The 25,152-nt window shown below is 41.8% G+C and overlaps 1 protein-coding gene across 5 annotated transcripts in view; it reads right to left on the bottom strand.

The window, feature by feature from the left end:
- LOC137431215 (myosin-binding protein C, slow-type) overlaps positions 1-24,011 on the bottom strand; it is a 55,864-nt gene extending 31,853 nt beyond the window's left edge. For 3 of the 5 annotated variants that reach the window (XM_068122290.2, XM_068122291.2, XM_068122288.2), the window contains exons 1-9: positions 23,967-24,011; positions 12,206-12,257; positions 11,821-12,000; positions 10,036-10,184; positions 8,468-8,585; positions 8,304-8,352; positions 7,908-7,964; positions 4,394-4,563; positions 836-968 (exon numbers count right to left, since the gene is read on the bottom strand). In XM_068122290.2, coding sequence (XP_067978391.2) covers positions 836-968; positions 4,394-4,563; positions 7,908-7,964; positions 8,304-8,352; positions 8,468-8,585; positions 10,036-10,184; positions 11,821-12,000; positions 12,206-12,236 — 887 coding nt within the window. In that variant the 5' untranslated portion in view covers positions 12,237-12,257; positions 23,967-24,011. Of the gene's footprint in view, positions 1-835; positions 969-4,393; positions 4,564-7,907; positions 7,965-8,303; positions 8,353-8,467; positions 8,586-10,035; positions 10,185-11,820; positions 12,001-12,205; positions 12,258-23,911 lie in introns of all 5 variants that reach the window. The other 2 variants (XM_078781682.1, XM_068122289.2) reach the window with 1 other exon arrangement.
- Between the last annotated feature and the right edge of the window lie 1,141 nt (positions 24,012-25,152).

The raw sequence follows: 25,152 nt of genomic DNA, 5'->3' as shown, positions 1-25,152 counted from the left end.
CCTCCCAAAAACACCTTTAATGAGCGCAGATTTTGATGCGGTAAATACACCTTCGTTAGACATCAGATATGAAGCTTGTGGCCAAGTTTCATCAAAATCGTGTGTGTAGTTTCGGAGAAGAGAGCAAATACCTATTTTGGTGGGGGGGGGGGGGGGGGGTGGGGGCGAGGTAAAAAGCCCCTGTAAACTCCTTAATGAGCACAGATTTTGATGTGGTCGATTTCTTTCCACTTTTCTTCCTAATTCCTAAATTACATTTCATCCTAAATTTCTACTCCACTTTTCATCCTAATTCTTCAAGATGTACAGATATACATTACCACCCCTCCCAAAATACACAATGGTAGGGTCCATATATAAGCTAGGTGGGGAGCTCCTCCTTCTGCTTCCTCCTCAGTTCTTTCTTTTTCTTTCCCTTTCCTCGTACTCTGTAGCCACTGATAACACAATAAATTAGCTTGAGGATTTTTCACAAGAGGATTATTAGAATGAAACTGAAAAAGATGGCCCGGACGGCATTTGTTGGAGAACGACGACGTATCATTGATTACACTACGAGCACTCCGTTCCGTTGGAGTTCTTGCTTGATCGAACGCTTTGAATCGAGCAAGCCGCTTCACAAGAGATGTCAAGACACTTGTTCACGGAACACACCCCAGGTGTCAATGCAGCACCTCAGGAATCAACAATAAACAGCTGGTGGCATTTTTTTGAGTTTCTTCACAAATCCCTGAAGTCAGTCATTTTGCATTGATTACCAAAAACGAGTATTGTGTTCCAACAGTTTAGGCTAAGTGTGTTGATGTGAAGAACAAGAGAATGGTTGCCTCCTTACTTTGCGCTCGGCCGAATCTCTTGTCCATTTTTGTACCATTTAACCTCGGCTGCTGGGTCCTCAAGATCGACGACAAACCTTGCCTTCTGACCCCTCTCCACTTGGTATGCTGGTTCCAGCTTCTTCAAAAATCCTGGAAGAACATGCATCCAAACCTCATTTTCATTCTCATCCACATTCCATCATTTATTTCATTCTCACATCTGCAGCTGTCTGTGTAGGCCTACCATCAATAATCTTCTTTGGAGGGTTTAATGAAATTTACGAGAGGATGTGAATAGAATAGTTCGACTTTGACCAAGACTTCTGTTGATAAAAGATGGAGGGAATCTACTGTATCAAACGCAATGTCAGTTTGTGTGTTTGTACCGATGTCTGTCCCCCTTCAAAAGGGTCGGTTTAAAGGCCAATCATTACCATTTTTGAGGATAACACAAACTCTAAGAAACATTTTCCATAAAAGAGTAATTATGTCTCTTCTATTGGAATTGTAGACGGTGGCTTGCAAACCGAGCCTCAAGGGTGGTGTACAGCAGCGTTTTTTTTTTATAACAAGAAATACACGGTGCAGGAAGGGAAAATTTGCTGCACGTGATGTGCAATGCGCACAGTTGTAAAACGAGTGTTCATTTACGTCCGTATGATGTCTAATAAATAAAGAAGATACAGTCACGTGAAAAAGTAAATACACCCCATGTAAAGTTTTGACTTTTTCAACATATTTCAACATATAGCTATTTGATCTTCATTTCAACAATATTGATAGATAAAGGTGATATAACATAACAAATATCATGAAACAATTACATTTTGTAGTCCATTGTATAATTTAAATAAACATAACTGCAAATTTCGCATGTGGAAAAAGTAAGTACACCCTTGGCTCTTTTTTTTTTTTTTTTTTTTTTTTTTTTGTATACAATATCGAGGCTCGTGAAAGAGCGAACATTAATCACATGAACACACAGAAAGACAAACCGACACATAAAACATATAACATAGGGAGCGGTAGACAAGATGGGGAGAGAGGGGGAAGGACACAAACACAACATTTGAGAGCAGGGACCGAGAGACATGGAGACATCGAGAGATCTGAGAGAGGGCGAGGGCTTTGGGGGGGGGGGGGCGTGGGAAGGGGGCAGTGGGAGAGGTATAAAACATATGGACACTGCCAGGACTTCCAGGAAAGAAGTTGGAATTTCAAACAAGGTGGATCTGGGGTGAATTAGCGGGGGTAGAAAAGATCAAGGTTTTGGATGGGGGAAGATAAGAGATGGTGGTGAACAGCTGTTTTAAAGACCTGGAGGGAGGAGTGGGATTGAAGGGAGTGAGGGAGTTTGTTCCAGAGGCGGGAGAAAAGAGGAATGAAAGAGTGAAGGTGAGCGGAGAGCCGAGATTTCGGCAGTTTAACCATCAGAGGGTTGCTGGCGGTTGCTGGTTGCTGGCTCTAATAGGTGGTATTGTCCCCTTTGGCAGAAACAACCTCAAGTAGGCGTTTCTTATGACTGTTACCAGTCTCTGACATCGACTGGGAGAAATTGTTGCCCACTCCTCCATGCAGAATTCTTTCAGCTGTGCGATGTTTGAGGGGTTTCTTGCATGCAAAGCTCGTTTCAAATCCCCCCACAACATCTCGATGGGATTTAGATCGGGGCTTTGACTTGGCCATTCCAGAACCCTCCATTTCTTTCTTTTCAGCCATTCCTTGGTGGATTTACTGGTATGTTTAGGATCATTGTCATGTTGCAGGGTCCACCTTCGGTTGAGCTTCAACTTTCCGACAGATGGCCTCACATTATCCTCAAGCACCCTCTGGTACAATGAAGAATTCATAGTGGATTCTATGATGGTGAGCTGCCCAGGCCCTGATGCAGCAAAGCTGCCCCAAACCATAATATTTCCACCACCATGCTTTACAGTTGGTATCAGGTTCTTGTGGTCAAATGCTGTCTTTGGTTTTCGCCAAACATGTCTTCTGGTACTGTGGCCAAATAGCTCTACCTTTGACTCATCTGTCCAGAGCACATTGTTCCAGAAGTGCTGGTCTTTGCCTCGGTGTTCATTGGCAAACTTTAGTCTTGCCCTGATGTTCTTTCTGGACAGCAATGGTTTCCTCCTGGCACACCTCCCATGTAGATCAAAATTGTGCACCCTCTTTCTCATGGTAGATGTGCACTTTGACATCAACAGTGGCAAGAGCTACTTTTAGGTCCCGTGAGGACATTGTGGGGTTTGTAGAGACTTCTTTCAGCATCTTGCGGTCTGCTCTCGGGTTGAACTTGCTGGGGCGGCCTGGCCTGAACAAGTTGGCAGTTGTTTGGAATCTTCTTCACTTGTAGATGATCTTCCGGACAGTCGATTGATTGATTTGAAATTGTTTGGAGATCTTTTTAAATCCCTTCCCAGACTCAAAGGCATCTATAACCTTCTTTCTGAAGGCCTCAGAGAACTCTTTTGATCTAGGCATGATGACGCCGCACACTTCAACAACAAAGAGCAAACCAAACGAAATGTCTGAGGTTTAAATAACACAGGTTCCTCCAAGATCCTCTCTAACGATGTTCTAATCATTTGCACCTGAGCTGGTGCACCTGATTCTAATTTTAGCTATTTGAAGTAGTGATAAATGTAGGGGTGTACTTACTTTTTCCACATGCGAAATTAGCATTTATGTTTATTTAAATTATACAATGGACTACAAAATGTAAATGTTTCATGATATTTGTTATATTATATCACCTTTATCTATCAATATTGTTGAAATGAAGATCAAATAGCTGTATGTTGAAATATGTTGAAAAAGTCAAAACTTTACATGGGGTGTACTTACTTTTTCACGTGACTGTATAAGCACACCTGATACTAGGCCGAGGCTGCATGCTTTGGCACGCTCACGAGGCTGCACCGTCAAATATACTGTTCCAATCCGTCATTTTTGATTGGCTTTTATACTAGTTTGTATATAAAGGATGAGTAATCGAAAACCTACATTACCGTCTGTTTCTTACTTGAATGCATGTGATGGAAATCAAGATGGCGTCAAGGGAACTAATAGAGCGTCTTGTTCTCTTAACGGCCACAATTATTCCCACATTCTGCGGTGGGGTCGGGAGTGGGAGTTGGGGCAGCTGACCATGCAGGCCTGATGCTTAACTAAGTAGATGGGCAGGAATTTGTAATTTGTTCAGGTTGTCGGCGATACAAAGGACACCGTGGGATCTTTAACGTTCACCAACTAATTCCGGCAGATGGGACGTCCATCCAATGGATAAATCCCCCTCCCTGCGAAACACCAGGATGACAGTTTCAAGCTGGGCTGAGATTTGAATCCAGGTTAGTTAGCTTAGACAAATATGACTCTAATTCTAAGCCATCCTGCCAGCCCAATTCTGAAATTTCTGTTCAACTAAAACCTCAGGCCTGTTTAAATTTACAGAATATTAGCTGCACAGTATGGTGATAATTGCTTGTGGTGGTCATCCGATGAAAGAGCACCTTCTGGGGCAAAAATGTTTTTGATTAAAAGGTAAGGAAAGTAATGAGTTTATGAACACTGACCTGGGGTTTTTTGCACCACTTTCTTCATACGCTTGAGGCGACGGAGTAGGCCACGAAGGTCGGTGATGCCATACTGGAATGCAATTTTCTCATATTCCGATGGTTTTGCATCCTTAAGTATCTCCCACACATCCACCTCTGGCTCGGTTGACACATGTGCTTTGGCCTCGCTGAGCACAGACACAACACAGTATTTCACCCCATAAGAAACTGCTTCACCACATGAGTAAACACTGCTTTTCCTCAATAAGCCAGGACTTCCTATACAATAATGACAAATCATACTCAATTTATTACAATAAGGCAATTCTATAGGTATGTATCAAGGCATGTATGCATATATGTACATCTGATAGGTATAGAATTGAAATCGGCTGGGCCAATCTCCACCAATATTTCATATATATAGCGCTGGGCAGCACTGCTGATTGATGACCGAAGCGTCCCAAACTAATGAAGATGGTACTAGCTCTGCCTGGCGGGCAGTGGTTCAGAAGTGACATTCGGATAGATAGTTTGAATGTGGGATCAATGGGGGGAGAGGGGTTGAGGTGGGGGAGATGATGCAGAGAAGGAGGTTGGTAGGAGGATACAAGCTGTTTCACGCAGGTGTGGAGGAAAGGAGTAATGGTGTGGGAACAATAGTATCGGAAGAGATCAGCAAGCAGGTGGTCAGAGTTGAAAGATGGGAGGGATGGATAGTTATGGCATGGGTGGTGATACAAAGGCAAATGGTGTGTGTTATGTCAGTTTATGGGACACACACGGGAAAGAATGGGGTGGAGAAGCAGGAATTCAGGGATGCACTGGAGAGAATGATGGGAATGGTTGAGATGGAGGTGATGCTGTGCATTGCGGTAGACTTTCATGCACATGTCGGAGTAGCTTTAACAGAGTTGGGTGAAGAGGAATGTGTTGGTAAATTTTTGTTGGGGAATGAGGAGTAGAGAGAGTCGATTGCTGGTGATAAGGAATGGGATGGCCATAGCTGGTTCATTCTTTCAAAAGCAGGAAAGCCACAAGATTATTTATAGCAGTGAACAGCACATAACAGAACAGGATTTGGTGGTGGTGAGGAAGCGACAGCTGTGGAGGGTTAAGGATTGCAAGGCAGTGATGGGAGAGCATAATCCCACCCAGCACAAGCCTGTAGTGTTTGTGGTGAGGATGAAGAAAATGAGGGAGGTTAAGAGCAGGGGTCGGAAGGTTATTAGATGGGGGTAGTGTTGGGGAAATGTCGCTGTAGAGTACAAAGAGAGGGTGAGGGCCAGGTATGAGCAACTTAGCGAAGAAGCGGAACGTTTGGAGAAGGAATGGAAGAAGTATGGAAAGGCGTTTCGGGGAATTGCAGAAGTGTTGTGTGGAGGGACGTCAGTAAAGGGTGTATCCTTGAGGGATAGAAACCACATATGGTAGATGGAGAAAGTAGCGAAGGTACTGATGAAAAGAAGGAGGTTTTGAAGAGGATAGAGAAGATGAAGGATAGAGGGAGGCAGCCGGATGCAGGGTTGCTGTACCTGTATGGACAGAAGAAGAAAGCAACAAAGAGAGCTGTGGATAAGGTGAGCAATGATATGGAAGAGGAGGTATACACGTTGGAATAGGATGGTGGGATGAAGATGATCTATACATTGGCTCGTGACAGGGATGAGGTTACCAAGGACATGAAGGGGGCGGTGGTGGTGGTGGTGATTAAGGATGGAGGCGGAAGGCTATTGGCAGAGAGAGGCGCAGTATTGAAGGTGTGGGCTGGATATTTCAAAAAACTGTTGAAGCGGGAAAGAAGCAACGGCGAGCTGGAGCTACTGAGTTATGTGGAGGGGAAAGTGGAGTTGGTGGAGATCACAGAAGAGGAAGTGTGGACGGCATTGAACAGGGTGAAAAGGGGAACCACCAAGCATTGATGAGGTGTGTACATCAATGATAATTGCAGTGGGAGAAGTCAGAGTCAGGTGGATGACAAGGTTGTTCAATGTATGTTTGAGAGATGGGTCAATTCAGGAGGAGTGAAGGACAAGGTTAATTGAGCTCAGTATGGAAGGGGAAGGTGATGTTCAAGATCTGGGGAAGTACAGTGTCATTACACTCCTTAGTCATGTCATGAAGATGCTGGAGAGGTTTATGGATTGGAAGATAAGGAAGAGTGTGAAGATGGGGATTGGAGAAGAGCAGCAGGGATTTAGAAAGGGCATGAGAATGACAGATGGGATGTTCACGCTGAAACAGCTGGTGGGGAAGAGGTTGGAGGTGCAAGGTGAAATGACATTGGGATTTGTTAATCTGGAGAAGGCCTACGACACTGTCCCAAGAGATGGTGATGGCAACACTGAGATGGATGGGAGTGCCGGAAGCATAAGTTAGGTTGGTAGAAGGGATGTACAAGGGAATGAAAGGAAGAATTTTGGTTGGTCCTGGGATGTCGGAGGAGTTCAATGTGAAAATTGGTTTGAGGCAAGGAAGCGCTCTCAGCTCACTCGTGTTTATCATGGTGGTGGAACTAGTAAGGCGGAAGGTAAACATGAAAGATATTCTGGGGAGGATATTGTATGCGGACGATCTGGTTGTTGTGGTGGAGAGTGGGTGGGAGAAGCAGGAAGTACTGGGGGAGAAGGTGAAAAGAGTTGAGAAACATTGGCTGAAAATGAGAATGGAGAAGATGGAGGTGATGTGCGTTTGGTAGCAGCGAAAATAAATGAATATTAGGTTAGAGCGGAAGGATATCAGACAAGGAAATAGGTTTGAGTATCTGGATGGCACAGTCACCGGGGATGGTAAGTCAGAGGTAAAGGTGCGGAGGAGGATTCAGGTGGGTGTAAATGTGTGGAGGAGGGTGGAGGATGTAATGACAGACAGAAAGATTTCAAGGAGATTGAAAGGAAAGGTTCTGATGTCTTGTCTAACGCCAGCCTAAGTTTATGGTCTGGAGACAGTGGCAGAGACAACAACAGAGGCTGCAGGTTTGCGAGAATATTGGTTCAGGAGGATTGTGGGAGTGAAGAGGATGGATAGAAGGATAATGGATGAACTGAGGGAGGAGATTGGTGTGCAGATGAGCTTACGGGGAGATTGGTGAAATGCCGGCTGAGATGGGCTGGACATTTGGTGTGGATGGGGGAAGAGAGAATGGCAAAGAAAGCGGATAGGTTGAGGGAACAAGGTAGGAGGAAAAGAGGTTAATCACGCTTGAGATGGGAGGATTTTGCGAAGAATGTGAAGGTTGGTTCCACAGGTGGGAAAAAAGAGGAACAAATGAGTGGAGGTGATCAGATATTCTGGATTTGGGGAGTTTTGCTAGAAGGGGGCTGCTGGTGGACTGCATTATGCCCTGTGGATACCTGGAGGGAACAAAGCACGTAGAGGGCGGTGGGTGCAAGACCAGAAATGAGGCAGAAGAAGACGGAGAGACCACCGACCTATCGGCGATGGCGAAGTGATAGGCCCATAAACTCAGCTTCATCTCGAGATATAATATTTAAGTAATCAGATGCTTTTACTGTTTTTTAAACCTTCTTACCGTTTCTTCAATAGACCACTGAAGTCCAGATCACCAGAATCGTCTGCTCCATCACTCCTGCAATAACAATGAAGTTGATCTCAACATGTCATCTTTTCCAGATCAACAAGCCCAAATGTCTAACTTCCTCAGGTTCGTAAACTTCAGCTGTTCTGCCCTCATGCAAACAAAATAAACAAACTTTGAAATCCCAAAATGAATCAATCTTCAGCTTCATGACTCCCACAGGCCGGTCCTTCTTCTCAACTCATACATCTCAAGTTTACCATTTCAAAAAACATGACAACTTTTTGCTTTTCTTGGTATTACTTCAATCTTTACTGTTCGTGCTGGGGAGAATATCTATAAAATTGTAGATGGTGTACAGTAAGATCAATGGGTGGGACAGTTCCTTACGATCTACGGAATGCTGCTCGGAGGTCCAGCCCAGGTCCTTGTTTCTCAGCTGGTGGTTGTGCGGTGGATAATGAGAACAAAAAATGATTGAGGCTTTGAAACACAAAACCCAAATAAACCGAGGGAATGAACAAATCAAATAGTGAGTGTTGCAGTTTTCATACCTTCAACGGTGAGGTCAAAGTTCGTCGTTTCACTCTTGTTCATGTAACTTGCTTCACATCGGTAATTACCGGCATACGTGTCTTTTGCCTTGATGATCTTCATCTCGTGACTGTGAATCTTAAAGGAGGAGTGAAGATTGTAAAAGGAACTGAGAATGAAGAAGAAAATGCTTACATTCTATTTTTCAGTTAATTTTCGACCGGGCTATATCCACAGAAGTTTCTTCAGAATTTCTTTTTTAACCCTCCTCTGTTTAAACGAATCTCCAGGGTGTCCACAAATTACCGTTACAAATTCAAACCGTAATAGAAAATAATTAAATGGGATACATGGATGTGCTTTGCGATTTGTGGAAGATCATTTTCCAAAAGTTTTATTCACTTTCTTTCCCATTTCCAGGTTTCTACTGTGACACGTGATGTCACATTTATGGAAAATGGCGTCCCCACAAGAAAAAGTGTAGTTTTGCCTGATTTACAGAGACCCAATCAGCTACACAGGTTCAACGAAGCTTCAGGACGATCGATATCTATGAAATGCAGCCACCATTGAGAAAAATGATTCACGAGTGGCACAAAAAGTTCATGGAAATTGGTAGCATCCTGCAGGGGTAGGGGGTAGGCCAGCGTAAGTCGATTTTCGAGCACAGTCCCCATAAGTCCATTTGGATTTCATTGATGATGTTTTTTTTTGTTTGTTTGTTTTTGTTGTATACTGAATCGAGGCTCGTGAAAGAGCTAACATTTATTTCACAAACAAATCAACCAGACAAACAAAATATACAAAAAGAGGGAGCGGAAGACAAGATGGGGAGAGAAGGGGAAGCACACAACCACAACATTTGTTAGCGGGGGTAGAAAAGATCAAGGTTTTGGATGGGGGAGGATAAGAGATGGTGGTGAACAGCTGTTTTAAAGACCTGGAGGGTGGAGTGGGATTGAAGAGAGTGAGGGAGTTTGTTCCAGAGGCGGGCGAAAAGAGGAATGAAGGAGTGAAGGTGAGCAGAAAGTCTTGATTTTGGCAGTTTAACCATAAGAGGGTTGTAAAAATCAGATCTACAACATTGTCCCAATAGTAGGTTTAATTCAGAATCGATCTCTAGCAACACCTGTAAGAAATCAACAAGCATAATATCAGTATACAGTAATCATAGAAGTAATAATGGATTGGCAATTGGTACAAGCAAGCTTGGAACATCTAGCAATACGCACCATTCGAGTATGCACTAGCACACAGAATAAATGTCACAGGAATGAATCGGAGCGATGTCCGTCCGAGTTCTTATGGAAGCCCCTCAGTGGTCGGAGACAGCCTAGCACCCGGGTTCAACTTAGACACAATTTCATAACAGATGATATCGAAATAAAACATTGAGAAATGTTCTTTCAAATGCAGCAAACCACATCGGCGTATCCCATTTCTTAATTTTTTAATTACGGCTTTAATTTGGAATGGTAATTTGTGGACACCCCTGCATATTCCTCCAGCTCCTTCCACACCTTCTCTTCTTTGTCTATTTTTTTTTTTACCATCTTTACCAAATATCTTGCCATTGCTGTCTCTGTACCTTTGTATGTCTGTCATAAGTCTCAACGAACTGCAAGTGTTTGCCAGCTTTGCTCGCTAGGTCCAGCCATTTTCCCTTGAACCACTTCACAATGGGCTTCCTGGACACCATCTCCGCGTAGATCTTCACAACGAATGACACATCTCCTCCTGTGGGTCAGTGATATGGTGCAATGTCAACACATTGGCAAGTTTGTTGCTTTCCATAAGTTTATGTCTAACTGTCTGCCTCTTTTGTATGCATATCTTATGATTGCATCTAGAATGTTTAAGTTGATATGTATCTGTGTAGATTTTATATACGCATGCATTCTTATATACGTAAATGTGTGGTACTATGAGTGATGTGATATAAATTAGAGAGCTCATAGAACACGATACCTCATGCAGTGTTCAGGTATGAACTTCAATTTTAATAAAATTGTGATTTTAAAAATCTTTTTAAAAATCCGGAAGTTTAGCACGACTGAAGCAGTCTTATACACCACCCTTATGTCATGTAATAAGACGACGTTGAGTCGCAGTTTAGGAGATGCAGGCTTTATTGATCACCATATCGGCATCATACGTGGACATATCGGTGGCTTCTTCTTCACCCCGACACCATACCCTCTCATATGCCACGCCCACTCATGCTAGATATCCATATATGGCTTGGTCCTCGGAAGTATTATGAAGGCAATTTGTGTTCTACAGTGTTCAAGTATGTGATTAAATTTAAATAAAGGTTTAAAGAGGTTTGAAAGCCTAAAAATAAATTAACTCTGGGTTTTACCGCTGTTGACGCAGTGTCTGTTACACCCCCCTATCTAACACATTGCATTAGTTAATTGTGCCTGATGTTTGTGTCCTTTATAACATCCTAAGAAAGAGTAAGTTTCCCGTTTGGAATGATTTTCCATTTTGTTTAACTGGAAGACAGGCAGAGTAAAAATTGATCTCACTTCAATGTGGGCTCGGGACGAATTCGGAGCTAAACTCGGAGCCTCTTCTGCTATTAACAAACCATCTATCTATAATTCCAGTAATCTCTGTATGTCTGTATGTCTGTGACCGCTGTTTCTCGACAACCACGGGTCCGATATACTTGAAACTTGCCAGGTATATTGCTGGGGACCCGAGGATGTGCCTTTTCAAGGTTTCATATTAATCGGACAAGTAGTTAGCGAGCTATGTCCAAAAAACGATTCAACCAATCAGAGAGCAGCGAGCTATCACGTGTGCGGAACGTGGCAAACAGACTCTGCCTCGGACGGCACATTTGAGAGCGTATTCATTTATTTCACGTTGGCAAACTATGTTGGCGTTAAACTATGTTTTAAAACTAATTAAAACTAATTTGCGATTCATTCGCTTTCCTGCGCGTTTGTGCACGCTATGGCGATTTCTTTACCAAACTCCGCAAGCCGTTCGCTTTGGACCAAACCATTTCATGTAAATAGAGGGGGGGGGGGATTGTCACCGTACTCGCAAGCCGTTCGCTTTGGACCAAACCATTTCATGTAAATAGAGGGGGGGGATTGTCACCGTACTCGCAAGCCGTTCGCTTTGGCTTTGCGAATGGACCAAACCATTTCATGTAAATAGAGAGGGGGGATATAATTTTAGATATATATATAGTACGGGCATGCCCTAGTTTATTTGTAATTCCAAAGAATACGTTTCTCCTACTTAGGTTTCAGCACCTGCTTCTCATCTATCACCATTGGTATATATTGAGCACTCAAGCTCTTAGTAAGGAATTCTCCATAGGTGCTGCACTGCAAAATATCTCTTTGTATCTCACCGACAGTTACTGTGCTTGTTACAGGTTTTTCCAGTAACATGCTCGTCTCAGCTTCTGCATCCGCTGGAGGTGGTGGAGTTGGAGTTGGAGCTGCAGCTGGAGCTGCAGCTGGAGCTGGAGCTGCAGCTGGAGCTGCTGCTGGAGCTGCAGCTGGAGCTGCAGCTGGAGCTGCTGCTGGAGCTGGAAGATGGATTGAAGATTCATTAATAAATGAAAGAAATGATGCAAGTAAGAGCAGTTGGTAAGTTAGTTATCAGTTAATGACAACTATTTCTGCAACTGGCATCAATATTAGTGTATTAAGTGTGCAAGCAGGCCCACTGGACAGATGTTTAGGCCTTATAGAGGTCATGGTGTAATTGGAAGGAAGAATAAGAGTAGTTACCTTCTTCCTGCTTTGGCGTTGGTTCAGGCATGGTGGGAAAAGAGTAAGGGACCTAAGGAAGGAAAAGTGAGGAATGAGAAAACATGGACGAGTGATTGAGTGAATATTTCCATGTACAGATGTAAAAAGCTCATTCATGATCAGTGATAGTAAATTATTATTTTTAGAAATCCTGTTGCCATTTAAGGATGTGGACTTGGGGCATTGATGGTATTACAAATTTGTATGATCATTCTTGAAGATGTGTTTGAGGATGGCATCATAGCAGGTTGACATGCAGATGCAGGTACAAGTGTCAAACGACAGGTGTTCCTGCTAGGACTGGAATACCTTGTTAAAAATACACAAGAGGAGCCAAGAGCAGTAAAAGGAGAGGAGGGATGTACTATTCTAGGAATGCTGAGGCCAGACACGATGAGGGCACAAACCTTATTGATATAGTCACCACAACAAGACATGATGGACAATAAAACATCCCAAATGTAATAGGCGCGGACGTCAAGGGGTACAGGTAATTTTAGAGGTCTACAACTTCCATTCAGTTTCTGCAATAACTATAATAATCAATCATGTTGTAGTGTTTTAGGATGGCAGGGTAGCTTGAAGGTGTGCACACTCGTCTTTGAGCTGTCTAAAGCTGGGTTCGAATCTGGACTCATCTATAAACAGTCATCATGATTTTCGCATACAGGCGATGGATGCATCAATGTGTGCACCGTCCATCGCATGGATGTTGTGCTGGGTTTCTGCCTCCCAGCACTGGTTATATTAGTGGTTGCTAAAGATCCCACGGTGTATTTCGTGAAGAGCGCGTTATCTTCAGCTCTCTGAACAAATTGCAAATTATTGCAATCTTATTCCAGCATCATGTATCTGTGTATGTGTATATCTATATATCTATATATATCTATCTATATATATATATATACAGTATGTATATAAAACGATGCAGTATATATTTTGTGTGCTGGAGATATAAAATATATATACCTTTAGCATAATACAGCAGAATTGTGACCCATCCATGATTGTAACCCTTGCCAAGAGGGTCGCCACATCTACTTTGGCAGAACTGACGCTCCATAAACTGTGTATGTATGTGTGTGTGTGTGTGTGTGTATTCATTTGTGTATGTGTGTGTATTTATGTGTGTATGTGTGTGTGTGTATATATTTATGTCTGTATATATGTGTGTGTGTGTATTTATGTCTGTATGTGTGTGTATATATGTGTGTGTGTGTGTGTATTTATGTCTGTATGTGTGTGTATATGTGTGTGTGTGTATGTGTATGTGTGTTTGTCTTTGTGTGCTTGTGCATATGTGTGTTTGTCTGTGTGTGTGTGTTTGTCTGTGTGTGTGTGTGTTTGTCTGTGTGTGTGTGTATTTATGTCTGTATGTGTGTGTATATGTGTGCGTGTATGTGTGTTTGTGTGTGTTTGTGTGCTTGTGCATGTGTGTGTTTGTCTGTGTGTGTGTGTGTGTGTGCGTGTACATGTACGGGTGTGCACGAGTTGTGTATGTGTGTGTGTGTGTATGTGTGTGTGTGTTGTGCGTGTGAGTGTGTGTGTGTGTGTGTGTGTGTATGTGTATGTGTGTGTGTGTGTGTGTGTGTGTGTGTGTGTGTGCTTGTGTGTGTACATGTACGGGTGTGCACGAGTTGTGTATGTGTGTGTGTGTGTGTGTGTGTGTGTGTGTGTGTGTGTGTGTGTGTGTGTGAATGTGTGTTTGTGCTCCAGTTTTTTTAATTGCAAGATAAAATATGAATCCTGCCCTCCAAACTCTCCTCTTATAGTATCCATGGAAATCTTCATGCATGGCTCATGGACAGACTTCCTCTCCTGTCGTAGTCAATGTGTGGCTCTAAATGGAATTCTCTCATTTCCCATTCCTGTCTAGGTTGAAGTTCCCCAAGGCAGTGTTCAGGGCCTTGTGCTTTTTCTGGTCTTCATTAATGATCTCCCCGACTCTCTGGAAAAGCCTCTCTATCTCTTTGCTGATGACTCCACTCCTGCCGCTCCATACCTCATTCCTCAGATCGGCAGTCTGCAACCTCTTCAATCTCAACAGACCTGGACAATATCACAAACTGGTCAAACAAGTGGAACATGTCTTTCAATCCTGACAAATGTCACACTCTCACTTTGTCTCTCCGAAAAGACCGGCTGGACAACCCTCCCATCTACTTTCTTAACAATCCTCTCAAAGAAGTTCTGTCACTCAAGCTTTTGGGTCTCACTATCTGCCATGATCTTTCCTGGGAAAACCACATTTCCAAGCTGGCCTCCAAAGCCAGTCGCCGACTGGGCATCCTCCGTCATGCGGAGTCCTTTCTGGGCACTTCTAAGCTCCTCACCAAATACAAAGCTTTCATCCGCAGCTCAATGGAGTACTGCTCTCCCCTCTGGGCTGGTGCTCCTGCCTCACACCTAGCTCGGTTTCACGCTGTTGAAACCAAAGCATTCAGAATCATTGGTATCTCCCACGATGAAGCTTATTCTGAGGGCCTTTCACTCTTTCACCGCAGGCAGGATGGTGGTCTTTCTATCTTCTACCGACTCCTCGCTGGCCTTGCTCCCCCTGCTCTGTCTGTGCTCTGTCCCCCAAATATTCCTGCAGGCGCTCATGATCTGTCAGAAAACCTCTGCTGGTGAAACTGCCAAAATCAAGACTCTCTGCTCACCTTCACTTTTTCATTCCTCTTCATTGCCACCTCTTGAACAAACTCCCACACTCTCTTTAATCCCACTTCTCCCTCCATCTTAAAACCTCCACTGTCCACCACCATCTCTTATCTTCCCCCATCCAAAACCTTGATCTTTTCTATCCCGTTCGTAAACCCCAAATCCACCTCCTTCAAATTCCTTTTTATTTCCTGAAAGTCCCAGTGCCCGTCTCATTTTTCCCGTGTATCCCACCCCAATCCTCTCCCTTCAATAGATGTCCTGATGTCCCTGTTCTCTATTGTTGTTGTACTTCCTTCTCTCTCCCCCTTTTTTCTCCCGCTCCCTTTATTATATGTTGGTTTTGCATGTTTGTAGATCTTGAAGAATTAGGACGAAAAGTCGAAGTAGAAATTAAAGTATGAAATGCACAATAATATTATGAGTATACATAACAGGGGTATGTATGCCTCTGAACATGTCATTGGTTGTTGTAGTAACCTTTTGAATCTGACTACGGTGGCCATTTTGCCAACATAATGAAGCACCTCTCTCACTTGCTCCACTTGCCGGGCGGCTTGGCGAGCAGCTTGCAAAGTGGTTGATACAGAACGACTGGCTTAGAAAATGATAGCCAGCTGCTTGCTAACAGAACACGCCCCTATAGTGTTAGCCTTACAACAAGAGTGACTCGTATGCGTTGCTGTGGCAGGTTGAACCCCCTCGAGCACGTTTGGGACATGTTGGGACGACAAATTGCGAAGATGGTCCCTCCAATAGCCAATCTGGATGAATTGGAACGTGCATTACATCGGGAATGGAACAACCTGCCACAGCAACGCATACGACGGCTTACAGGGTCTATGAGACGTAGGGTTGAGTCAGTGATCCGATCACGTGGGTCCTACACACGTTATTGACGCAAAGATCGCTAGAGGTCTTCTCAGAACAATGACTGTACGTTAGAAAACATAAACGTCATCCACACTGTCCGTGATGGACCTATAGCTCCATACTTAAATTGAGGTGAAAATATGCCTAAAATTCCCAAAAAATTTCACCTTAAATTATTCAGAATAAAATATTGAAAACGGCATGATTGTTATGTTTTTATGTGACCATAATATCACTTCTCCAGAAAATATAGCAATATCATGGGTATATTACACTGTTTTGACGACAACAAACTTGTAATGTGCGAGGTTGTACAAAAACGGGGGGGGGGTGCTTAACTTAATTCTTTGTGTATATATAGATTAATAGCCGGCGAAGCCGGTGTTGTCAATAAACGCGTACGTATTATGTCGAAAACCAGATTATGCCTTGGCTTGAGAATTCCGAAGCTCAATGGAGGCCGCCATCTTGCGGATGCGGAAGTATGCTTAACAAATTGAAAAACGTTCAATAGGAGTTTCTTTCACCTAGGCTATGAGCCAGACCCCCCAAATTGACCGGTTGGTACCATACAGATGGAGTAAGGCTCATTGTGATTTTTAGCAAGATATATGTCCCTAGATATGAAAAAAAAGTGATAGCAGTGTATAACTCTCGGCCATCTCTGTGTTATCACCCGAAATATTATTATACGCCCACTTCGCTTCGCCAAAAAATGTGATATTTGCTAAAATTGGAATAAATATGTTTTTAAGGACCACAGAGTGCCGAGATCGAGATCGAGATCGTATTTGTTCGAGAGATCATGATAAACCTAGAGTGTGGAGCAAGTTTGCATGCATTGTGAAATATAATGTAGCTGATGTTACAAACCTACTTTAGGATACTAGCTAATACCAAAAATTACACTGAGATACCAAAAGTAGTAGACGAATAAACCTAAAATGTTCAAAAGCTATGTTTCGTTCCAAAATATCAAAATTAGGGGGTATGGTTGAACATATTTTGAACTTTGCCAAAATATGTGCCCCAAACAACCACCATATTACAAAGTAATGATATATTCCAATGCAGTGGTTCCTTGCGAAGATTTTGAGGGGTCAAATGTTACTCTGGGAGTTTTCATTTTTGAAATATTGACAAAAATGTACAATGTGAATTCTGAACTCGAAGCGATTTCGACCACTTTTTCACTAAATTTAACATATTTTTTGTCATTATATCAATATTTTGATAAATAACCCCCACAAATGTTCTATATTTCTATTACTATATTAGTTGGCATCCAGTATGCAAATTATTGGCACTCTGTGGTCCTTAAAAACATATTTATTCCAATTTTAGCAAATATCACATTTTTTGGCGAAGCGAAGCAGGCGTATAATAATATTTCGGGTGATAACACAGAGATGGCCGAGAGTTATACACTGCTATCACTTTTTTTTCATATCTAGGGACATATATCTTGCTAAAAATCACAATGAGCCTTACTCCATCTGTATGGTACCGACCAACCCCCTTGGCTCATAGCCTATAATAATATTTCGGGTGATAACACAGAGATGGCCGAGAGTTATACACTGCTATCACTTTTTTTCATATCTAGGGACATATATCTTGCTAAAAATCACAATGAGCCTTACTCCATCTGTATGGTACCGACCAACCCCCTTGGCTCATAGCCTAACCCGTCTTTGTTTGATTCACAATCTTATGCACCGCCAATTTATTATTAAAATACTTTAAGACCAACCTCGGCCCGCACGGGCCTGGTTATCTTCAACGAAAAGCGTCACCAAACACCGGAACCAATGAGATTCGAGCATTTGAAAAGATATTTCTAAATCCAAATCACGCAATGGAGGCCGCCATCGACCGGATGCGGAAGTTTGCATAAAACAATTGCGAAAAAGTTCAATAGGAGTTTGTTTCACCCGTCTTTGTTTGATTCACAATCGAATGCACCTCTAATTTGTAATTAAAATACGTTAAGACCAACCTCGTTATCTTCAACGAAAATCGTCACCAAACACCGGAACCAATGAGATTCGAGCATTTGAAAAATATTTTGTTAAAGCTTATTACGCGTTTCGGAGGGTGAAAACGGCATCAAATATTCTAAAATTGACAAAGAATTATTTTTTAGAAATCTCGCGGCCGTCGGGGATAGTTTTTCACGGCCGGAAATATCCGAAGTTGAGACGGAATTCACCGAATTAATCAAGAAGTAAATTTTATCAATTTTAATCTCATCCAGAATGCAAATGGTACCTACTACACCTACTACACCTATATACACCTACTACACCTACTACACCGATGGTACCTACTACACCTACCTACTACCAACTACCGAACCTACTGATGCAATAGTGATGGGTAAAATAGTGGCAAGAGGCTTTGGCTTCGCCGGCTCATTGCGGCTTTGCAGTCGGGTACTAGTAGCCGGCGAAGCCGGTGTTGTGAATGAACGCGTACGTATTATGTTGAAAAGCCAGATTTTGCTGGATCCCTTGAGAATTTCGAAGCTTTGACGCACCAAATCACTCAATGGAGGCCGCCATCTTGCGGATGCGGAAGTATGCATAAACAATTGCGAAAAAGTTCAATAGGAGTTTGCTTCACCCGTCTTTGTTTGATTCACAATCCTATGCACCTCTAATTTGTAATTAAAATACTTTAAGAACAACTTCGTTCCCCGGGCCCGCATGGGCCCTGGTTATCTTCAACGAAAATCGTCACCAAACACCGGAACCAATGAGATTCGAGCATTTAAAAAAATATTTCAAAAAACAAATCACTCAATGGAGGCCGCAATCTTCCGGATGCCGAAGTATGCATAAAAAAATTGCGAAAAAGTTCAATAGGAGTTTATTTCACCTGTCTTTGTTTGATTCACCATCTTATGCACCTCTAATTTGTAATTAAAATACTTTAAGACCAACCTCGTTCCCCGGGCCCTGGTTATCTTCAACGAAAATCGTCACAAATTACCGGAACCAATGAGATTCGAGCATTTGAAAAAATATTTCAAAAAAGCTTTTTACCACATTTCGGACGCTGAAAACGGCGTCAAATATTCTAAAATTGACAAAGAATTATTTTTTAGAAATCTCGCGGCCGTAGGGCCGTTTTTCACTACCGGAAATATCTGAAGTTGAGACGGAATTCACCAAATTAATTAAGAAGGAAATTTTATAAATTTTAATCTCATCCAGAATGCAAATGGTGTCATTTTGAACTAGGTACTGTACCTACTACACCTACCTACTACCAACTACCTAACCTACTGATGCCATAGTGATGGGTAAAATAGTGGCAAGAGGCTTTGGCTTCGCCCGCTCATTGCGGCTTTGCAGTCGGGTACTAGTAAAAATGGTACCGTTTTAAAGCCAATAATCTATTTACTTGGAACAAAAAATTGTGTCCATTTAATCACAAAGATGTCTGCTTTAAAGGCCTGCCTTTCCGAGGTTGAAGAAGAAGAAGTGTGATTATGAGCGACATGCAGCGAGCGGTTCTAAGGTGAATATTTATTCTTCGACAGCAGGAACTCTTTAGATTTTAGAAGGGCACGCGAGGAGCTCACAAAATTATATATAGTAATACTTCTCAAAGCAATAGAAAACAAGTACAAAAAGTTTTAATTAAAACAAAAGCCACGTCGATGTTACACAATGCCTAGATGCAGCTGTGCCTATAACATTGATGTTATAGGCACAGGACATTCCTATTGATTCGATTACTTGATGTTATTTTTGTGCAAAGTGAAAATATATCTCGGCAATTTCCCGTGTGTGGCGACGAATTTTTAATATATCTCGGCATTTTCCCGTCTGTTATTTCAGGCGGTGTATGACTGACCATGCCGCAATTTAAAATATATGTATATCTCGGCAATTTCCCGTGTGTGGCGACACGTGAACGAAGCTATGCTCCTCTCTCCACATTACTGTGACGACGTATAAATTAAATATTTCATCATGACGATTGTCATCAAATGGACGAATTTTTAATATATCTCGGCATTTTCCTGTCTGTTATTTCAGGCGGTGTATGACTGACCATGCCGCGATTTAAAAAAAAGATATCTCGGCAATTTCCCATATGTGGCGACACGTGAACGAAGCTATCTCCTCTCTCCACATTATTGTGACGACGTATAAATTAAATATTTCATCGTGACGATTATCATCAAATGGACGAATTTTTAATATATCTCGGCATTTTCCCGTCTGTTATTTCAGGCGGTGTATGACTGACCATGCCGCGATTTAAACAAAATATATATATCTCGGCATTTTCCCGTCTGTTATTTCAGGCGGTGTATGACTGACCATGCCGCGATTTAAAAAAAAAACAATATATCTCGGCATTTTCCCGTCTGTTATTTCGGGCGGTGTATGACTGACCATGCCGCGATTTAAAAAAAATATATATCAATGGACTTGAAGTTACAGGCCTTTGAGAATTCATTTCGTTCTATAAAGGGCAACTTTCATCGGATTTTCTTCACGTTTTTTTTCAACCGAGTCAAAAACTATGTTAGCGACTGTGAAAAATGAAATGATATATCGAATTTGATTTGAAAGAAAACTGTGTGAGAGAGCAAGACACCACGGGCCTACAAAACAGGCCTCAAAGCTATGCGAGTTAATAAAATAGTGGATATTTGTTTATATGAAGCCTCTCCTACAATGGGTGGAGCTATGGTTCCCAGAATGGGTGGAGCTTTGAGGTTTTGTCTTCTCTGCAAGAACAACAAGAACAAGTACAAAAAGTTTTAATTAAAACAAAAGCCGCGTCGATGTTACACAATGCCTAGATGCAGCTGTGCCTATAACGTCGATGTTATAGGCACAGGACATTCCTATTGATTCGATTACTTGATGTTATTTTTGTGCAAAGTGAAAATATATCTCGGCAATTTCCCGTGTGGCGACGAATTTTTAATATATCTCGGCATTTTCCCGTCTGTTATTTCAGGCGGTGTATGACTGACCATGCCGCGATTTAAACAAAATATATATATCTCGGCATTTTCCCGTCTGTTATTTCAGGCGGTGTATGACTGACCATGCCGCGATTTTAAAAAAAAACAATATATCTCGGCATTTTCTCGTCTGTTATTTCGGGCAGTGTATGACTGACCATGCCGCGATTTTTAAAATATATATATCAATGGACTTGAAGTTACAGGCCTTTGAGAATTCATTTCGTTCTATAAAGGGCAACTTTCATCGGATTTTCTTCACGTTTTTTTTCAACCGAGTCAAAAACTATGTTAGCGACTGTGAAAAATGAAATGATATATCGAATTTGATTTGAAAGAAAACTGTGTGAGAGAGCAAGACACCACGGGCCTACAAAACAGGCCTCAAAGCTATGCGAGTTAATAAAATGGTGGATATTTGTTTATATGAAGCCTCTCCTACAATGGGTGGAGCTATGGTTCCCAGAATGGGTGGAGCTTTGAGGTTTTGTCTTCTCTGCAAGAACAACAAGAACAAGTACAAAAAGTTTTAATTAAAACAAAAGCCGCGTCGATGTTACACAATGCCTAGATGCAGCTGTGCCTATAACGTCGATGTTATAGGCACAGGACATTCCTATTGATTCGATTACTTGATGTTATTTTTGTGCAAAGTGAAAATATATCTCGGCAATTTCCCGTGTGTGGCGACGAATTTTTAATATATCTCGGCATTTTCCCGTCTGTTATTTCAGGCGGTGTATGACTGACCATGCCGCGATTTAAAAAATATACATCTCGGCAATTTCCCGTATGTGGCGACACGTGAACGAAGCTATGCTCCTCTCTCCACATTATTGTGACGACGTATAAATTAAATATTTCATTGTGACGATTGTCATCAAATGGACGAATTTTTAATATATCTCGGCATTTTCCCGTCTGTTATTTCGGGCGGTGTATGACTGACCATGCCGTGATTTAAACAAAATATATATATCTCGGCATTTTCCCGTCTGTTATTTCGGGCGGTGTATGACTGACCATGCCGCGATTTAAACAAAATATATCTCAATGGACTTGAAGTTACAGGCCTTTGAGAATTCATTTCGTTCTATAAAGGGCAACTTTCATCGGATTTTCTTCACGTTTTTTTTCAACCGAGTGTAAAACTATGTTAGCGACTGTGAAAAATGAAATGATATATCGAATTTGATTTGAAAGAAAACTGTGTGAGAGAGCAAGACACCACGGGCCTACAAAACAGGCCTCAAAGCTATGCGAGTTCATAAAATGGTGGATATTTGTTTATATGAAGCCTCTCCCACAATGGGTGGAGCTATGGTTCCCAGAATGGGTGGAGCTTTGAGGTTTTGTCTTTTCTGCAAGAACAACAAGAACAAGAAGAAGAAGAACAAGGACAACAGCAGAGGGCACTCTATGAGCAGCGTCTGCGACGTGGCTAAAAATATAAAAGTACATGGAAGGAGCACACAAACAACGATAACCACAACCACCACAACAGAGGCAGCAAGAAACGACAACAAAATGTTATTAAAAATCCTTTTTAAGAAGTGTCACATCATATCATTTTACATCCTCGTTTAGATTCGCAGGTGGACATCTAAACTATAAAAGTGAATTTGTATATTTATATATGCTTCAAAAATGAAAAAAACTATTGAACTAAACACAACCAAATTTTGCATGTCACCAAAGGGTACCCCAGGTATGGTTTCTGTCTCGGTGGAATATCTGGGGGAGTGGCAAGACCCCAATTCTCTCTATGTAAATGTGCGTCGTATAAAACCAACCAGTGGTGGTATTCGGTATTACAAATCATCTCATATAGAGAAAGTTAAAACAACTTGAATACATTACAGTGATGTTGAAATCTGAGTGAGAATAATTTAAAAATTTCAAAATGTTTTATTTCACTCATTTTAAGCGTAGGTTCAAACCTAAACATCCAACACTGAGCTTCGCAGCAAAGCAAAAGTGATTTTTGATCATGCCACATATAAGCAGCTAGGATGATTGATTAAGGTAATGTTGGTGACTTCCAAGCGGATGGAAGATGACTTCGGGCAAATCATAGAGTGAATAGAGCAGAATATTTGGAAAATACAACATGTTGTTTTTTCATTAAATCCATCAGCGAAGCGACAGGTATGCACAGCAATGTCGTCTATAAAGAAATCCTGACTTAAAACGTTCAGTACAATCTTTTTCTTCAAGAAAACACCCGAATCTCACAAAAAAATACTTCCTTGCAAACTTCAGCTTCTTTCTTCACCGCGTCACGTTAACAGAGTGAACAGGTATTTACGAATGAAAAAAATCACCATCAAATGTGATGAGAAGCTATAAATAATTACCACATCGTCTTGAAAAACTGCCAAAAGGTAGAGACAAAGACTAATTTGAAGTTGCTTTCAAGATAGAAAAAAAATGTTGTTAGGATTCCTATAAAGTTAATGAAGATCAATGAACTGAATGTCATTTAAATCAAATTGTCTATTCTTGTCTTTGAAGTATCATGAACATCTGCCAAACTCGTTCTGCCCTCTGTGCTATCTATGGACAGATCTGTCTCTATTAATACACTGGTAGATATGTCCATCTTCTTTTTGCCTCATGTCACCCTGCTCTCCATTTCACTCACTAACAGCACTTCTGCACTCTTTGCCTTGAGTTCCTCGCAATCGCAAAAACTTTGCTGCATCTCACTTTCATGTTTTCTTTTCTCGAATAATTTCAAAATGTTGGCATTCCTACCTATGAAAAACTTTTGAATTTTAATGTCTAACAGTTTTCTCCAGTCTTCACCATTTTGTCTCTCGGAATGGAAGATACAGATGAACACCAGTTTCGTAACTGCACCCTTAAAGAAAACCACCAAAATGCACATAAAAAGGTTTCATCCAAAAACTTAAGGATTTGGAGTTTATATTGCCAAAGCAATGACTCTCTCCATATTACAAAAAGCTCTTCCATGAGCCTCGACCACTGTAAAAAAAAAAAAATATATATATTTATATATATTTAAAATGCCAGTTCGTCACTCTTGTAATTGATCATGACGTCATAATTACATTCTATTGTATTGCATCCATGTCAATCCAAACGTGGTCTGGACAAAGATTTATGAATATGAAAATAATTTGATCTCTGCATACCGAGAACGCCGGAACAACCCGCGCACCACTCGTGTGGTCCTCTGCTTGTTCTCACCTCAGTCTCTTTTCTCCTCTCTCTCTCTCCCAATGGACCCTCAGCCAATACTCTTCAAAAATTCCAACTGGGAATTTTATACCCCCCCGCCCCCCCCCCCACCCTCCTCCCCATGCTCTCGCTCTCCCCTCGGGTCTGTTTCTCCCACCTCCCTTTCTACCTCCTCCCTCACAGGCCATCTGCACCACAGGGGGAAATTTCTTTGGGGACATGAGTGGTAATAGAAGGATTAAGGGAGAAGTTTTCCGAGATGCAATGCTTCCTTGTGTGCGGCAGTGTTGTAAAGAGATGGGATGGAATCAAGGGACGTGAAAGAGGGGGAACAAAGACAAAACAGCAGGATGATGGACAGCTGGGCATGAGATAATCCGCAGTCGTCCTCATGGACAATTTCCTTTTTTAGACAGATACAGTATTCGGTCCAGTAATAAACTGCCATGGGATACTTTCCACCAGGGAGGGAGGAGAAGAGGGGAGGGTGGAAGGGTGAGGGTGTCTCGGCACAAAGGTGACTATATTTACCCTGGAGAGGCCACAGAACAGCAGATAGAGGAATAATGTGGACCCCAATTCCATATTGTTTGTTTATCTGTCTATTTGAGTGAGGACTCATTGATTCAGTTGAGGTTTCTTCTTCCTCCACTGCAATCCTGCTTCAGCCTGCATCTTGTGATGGAGGAGCGACCTTTCCATGTCAAATTCTCAGTTATGGAAAATTTCACAACCCTCGCCGCAATAAATTAAAAGTTAACTTGGTGGGGCGTAAGATCTATTTGTAGGCATTACATTATCTGAATAATCTTCATGTCCGCCCCTCGTTGAGCCCCTTATTAATGGAATTGATTTCCAACATTTTTTGTGTTAAAAGTGTCAACACAAAACTACATCGAAGAGACAAAACAGGCTTCATTTTTATAAAAAAAAAACAAATTCCTCGTTACACTAATGATGAAACAGAGTTTTAAAATATTTTACTTACGTCTATATATTTTTTACTTTCGTCCACCAAAGGTGGATGGAGGTTATGTTTTCACCCCTGTCTGTCTGTCTGTCTGTTTGTCTGTTTGTTCGTGAACAAGATATCTCAAAAAGTTGTGGACGGATTCAGACAAAATTTGGCAGAGAGGTAGCGTACAGTCGTGGCCAGAAATATTGGCACCCTTGCACTTTTTTCAAGCAACTCACA

Source organism: Myxine glutinosa, chromosome 7, assembly GCF_964187855.1.
Source record: "Myxine glutinosa chromosome 7, kmMyxGlut1.1, whole genome shotgun sequence".
In the NCBI taxonomy this organism is placed as follows: Eukaryota; Metazoa; Chordata; class Myxini; order Myxiniformes; family Myxinidae; genus Myxine; species Myxine glutinosa.
Note: the sequence above shows the minus strand (reverse complement) of the source record. Positions and strands in the feature narration are given on the sequence as shown.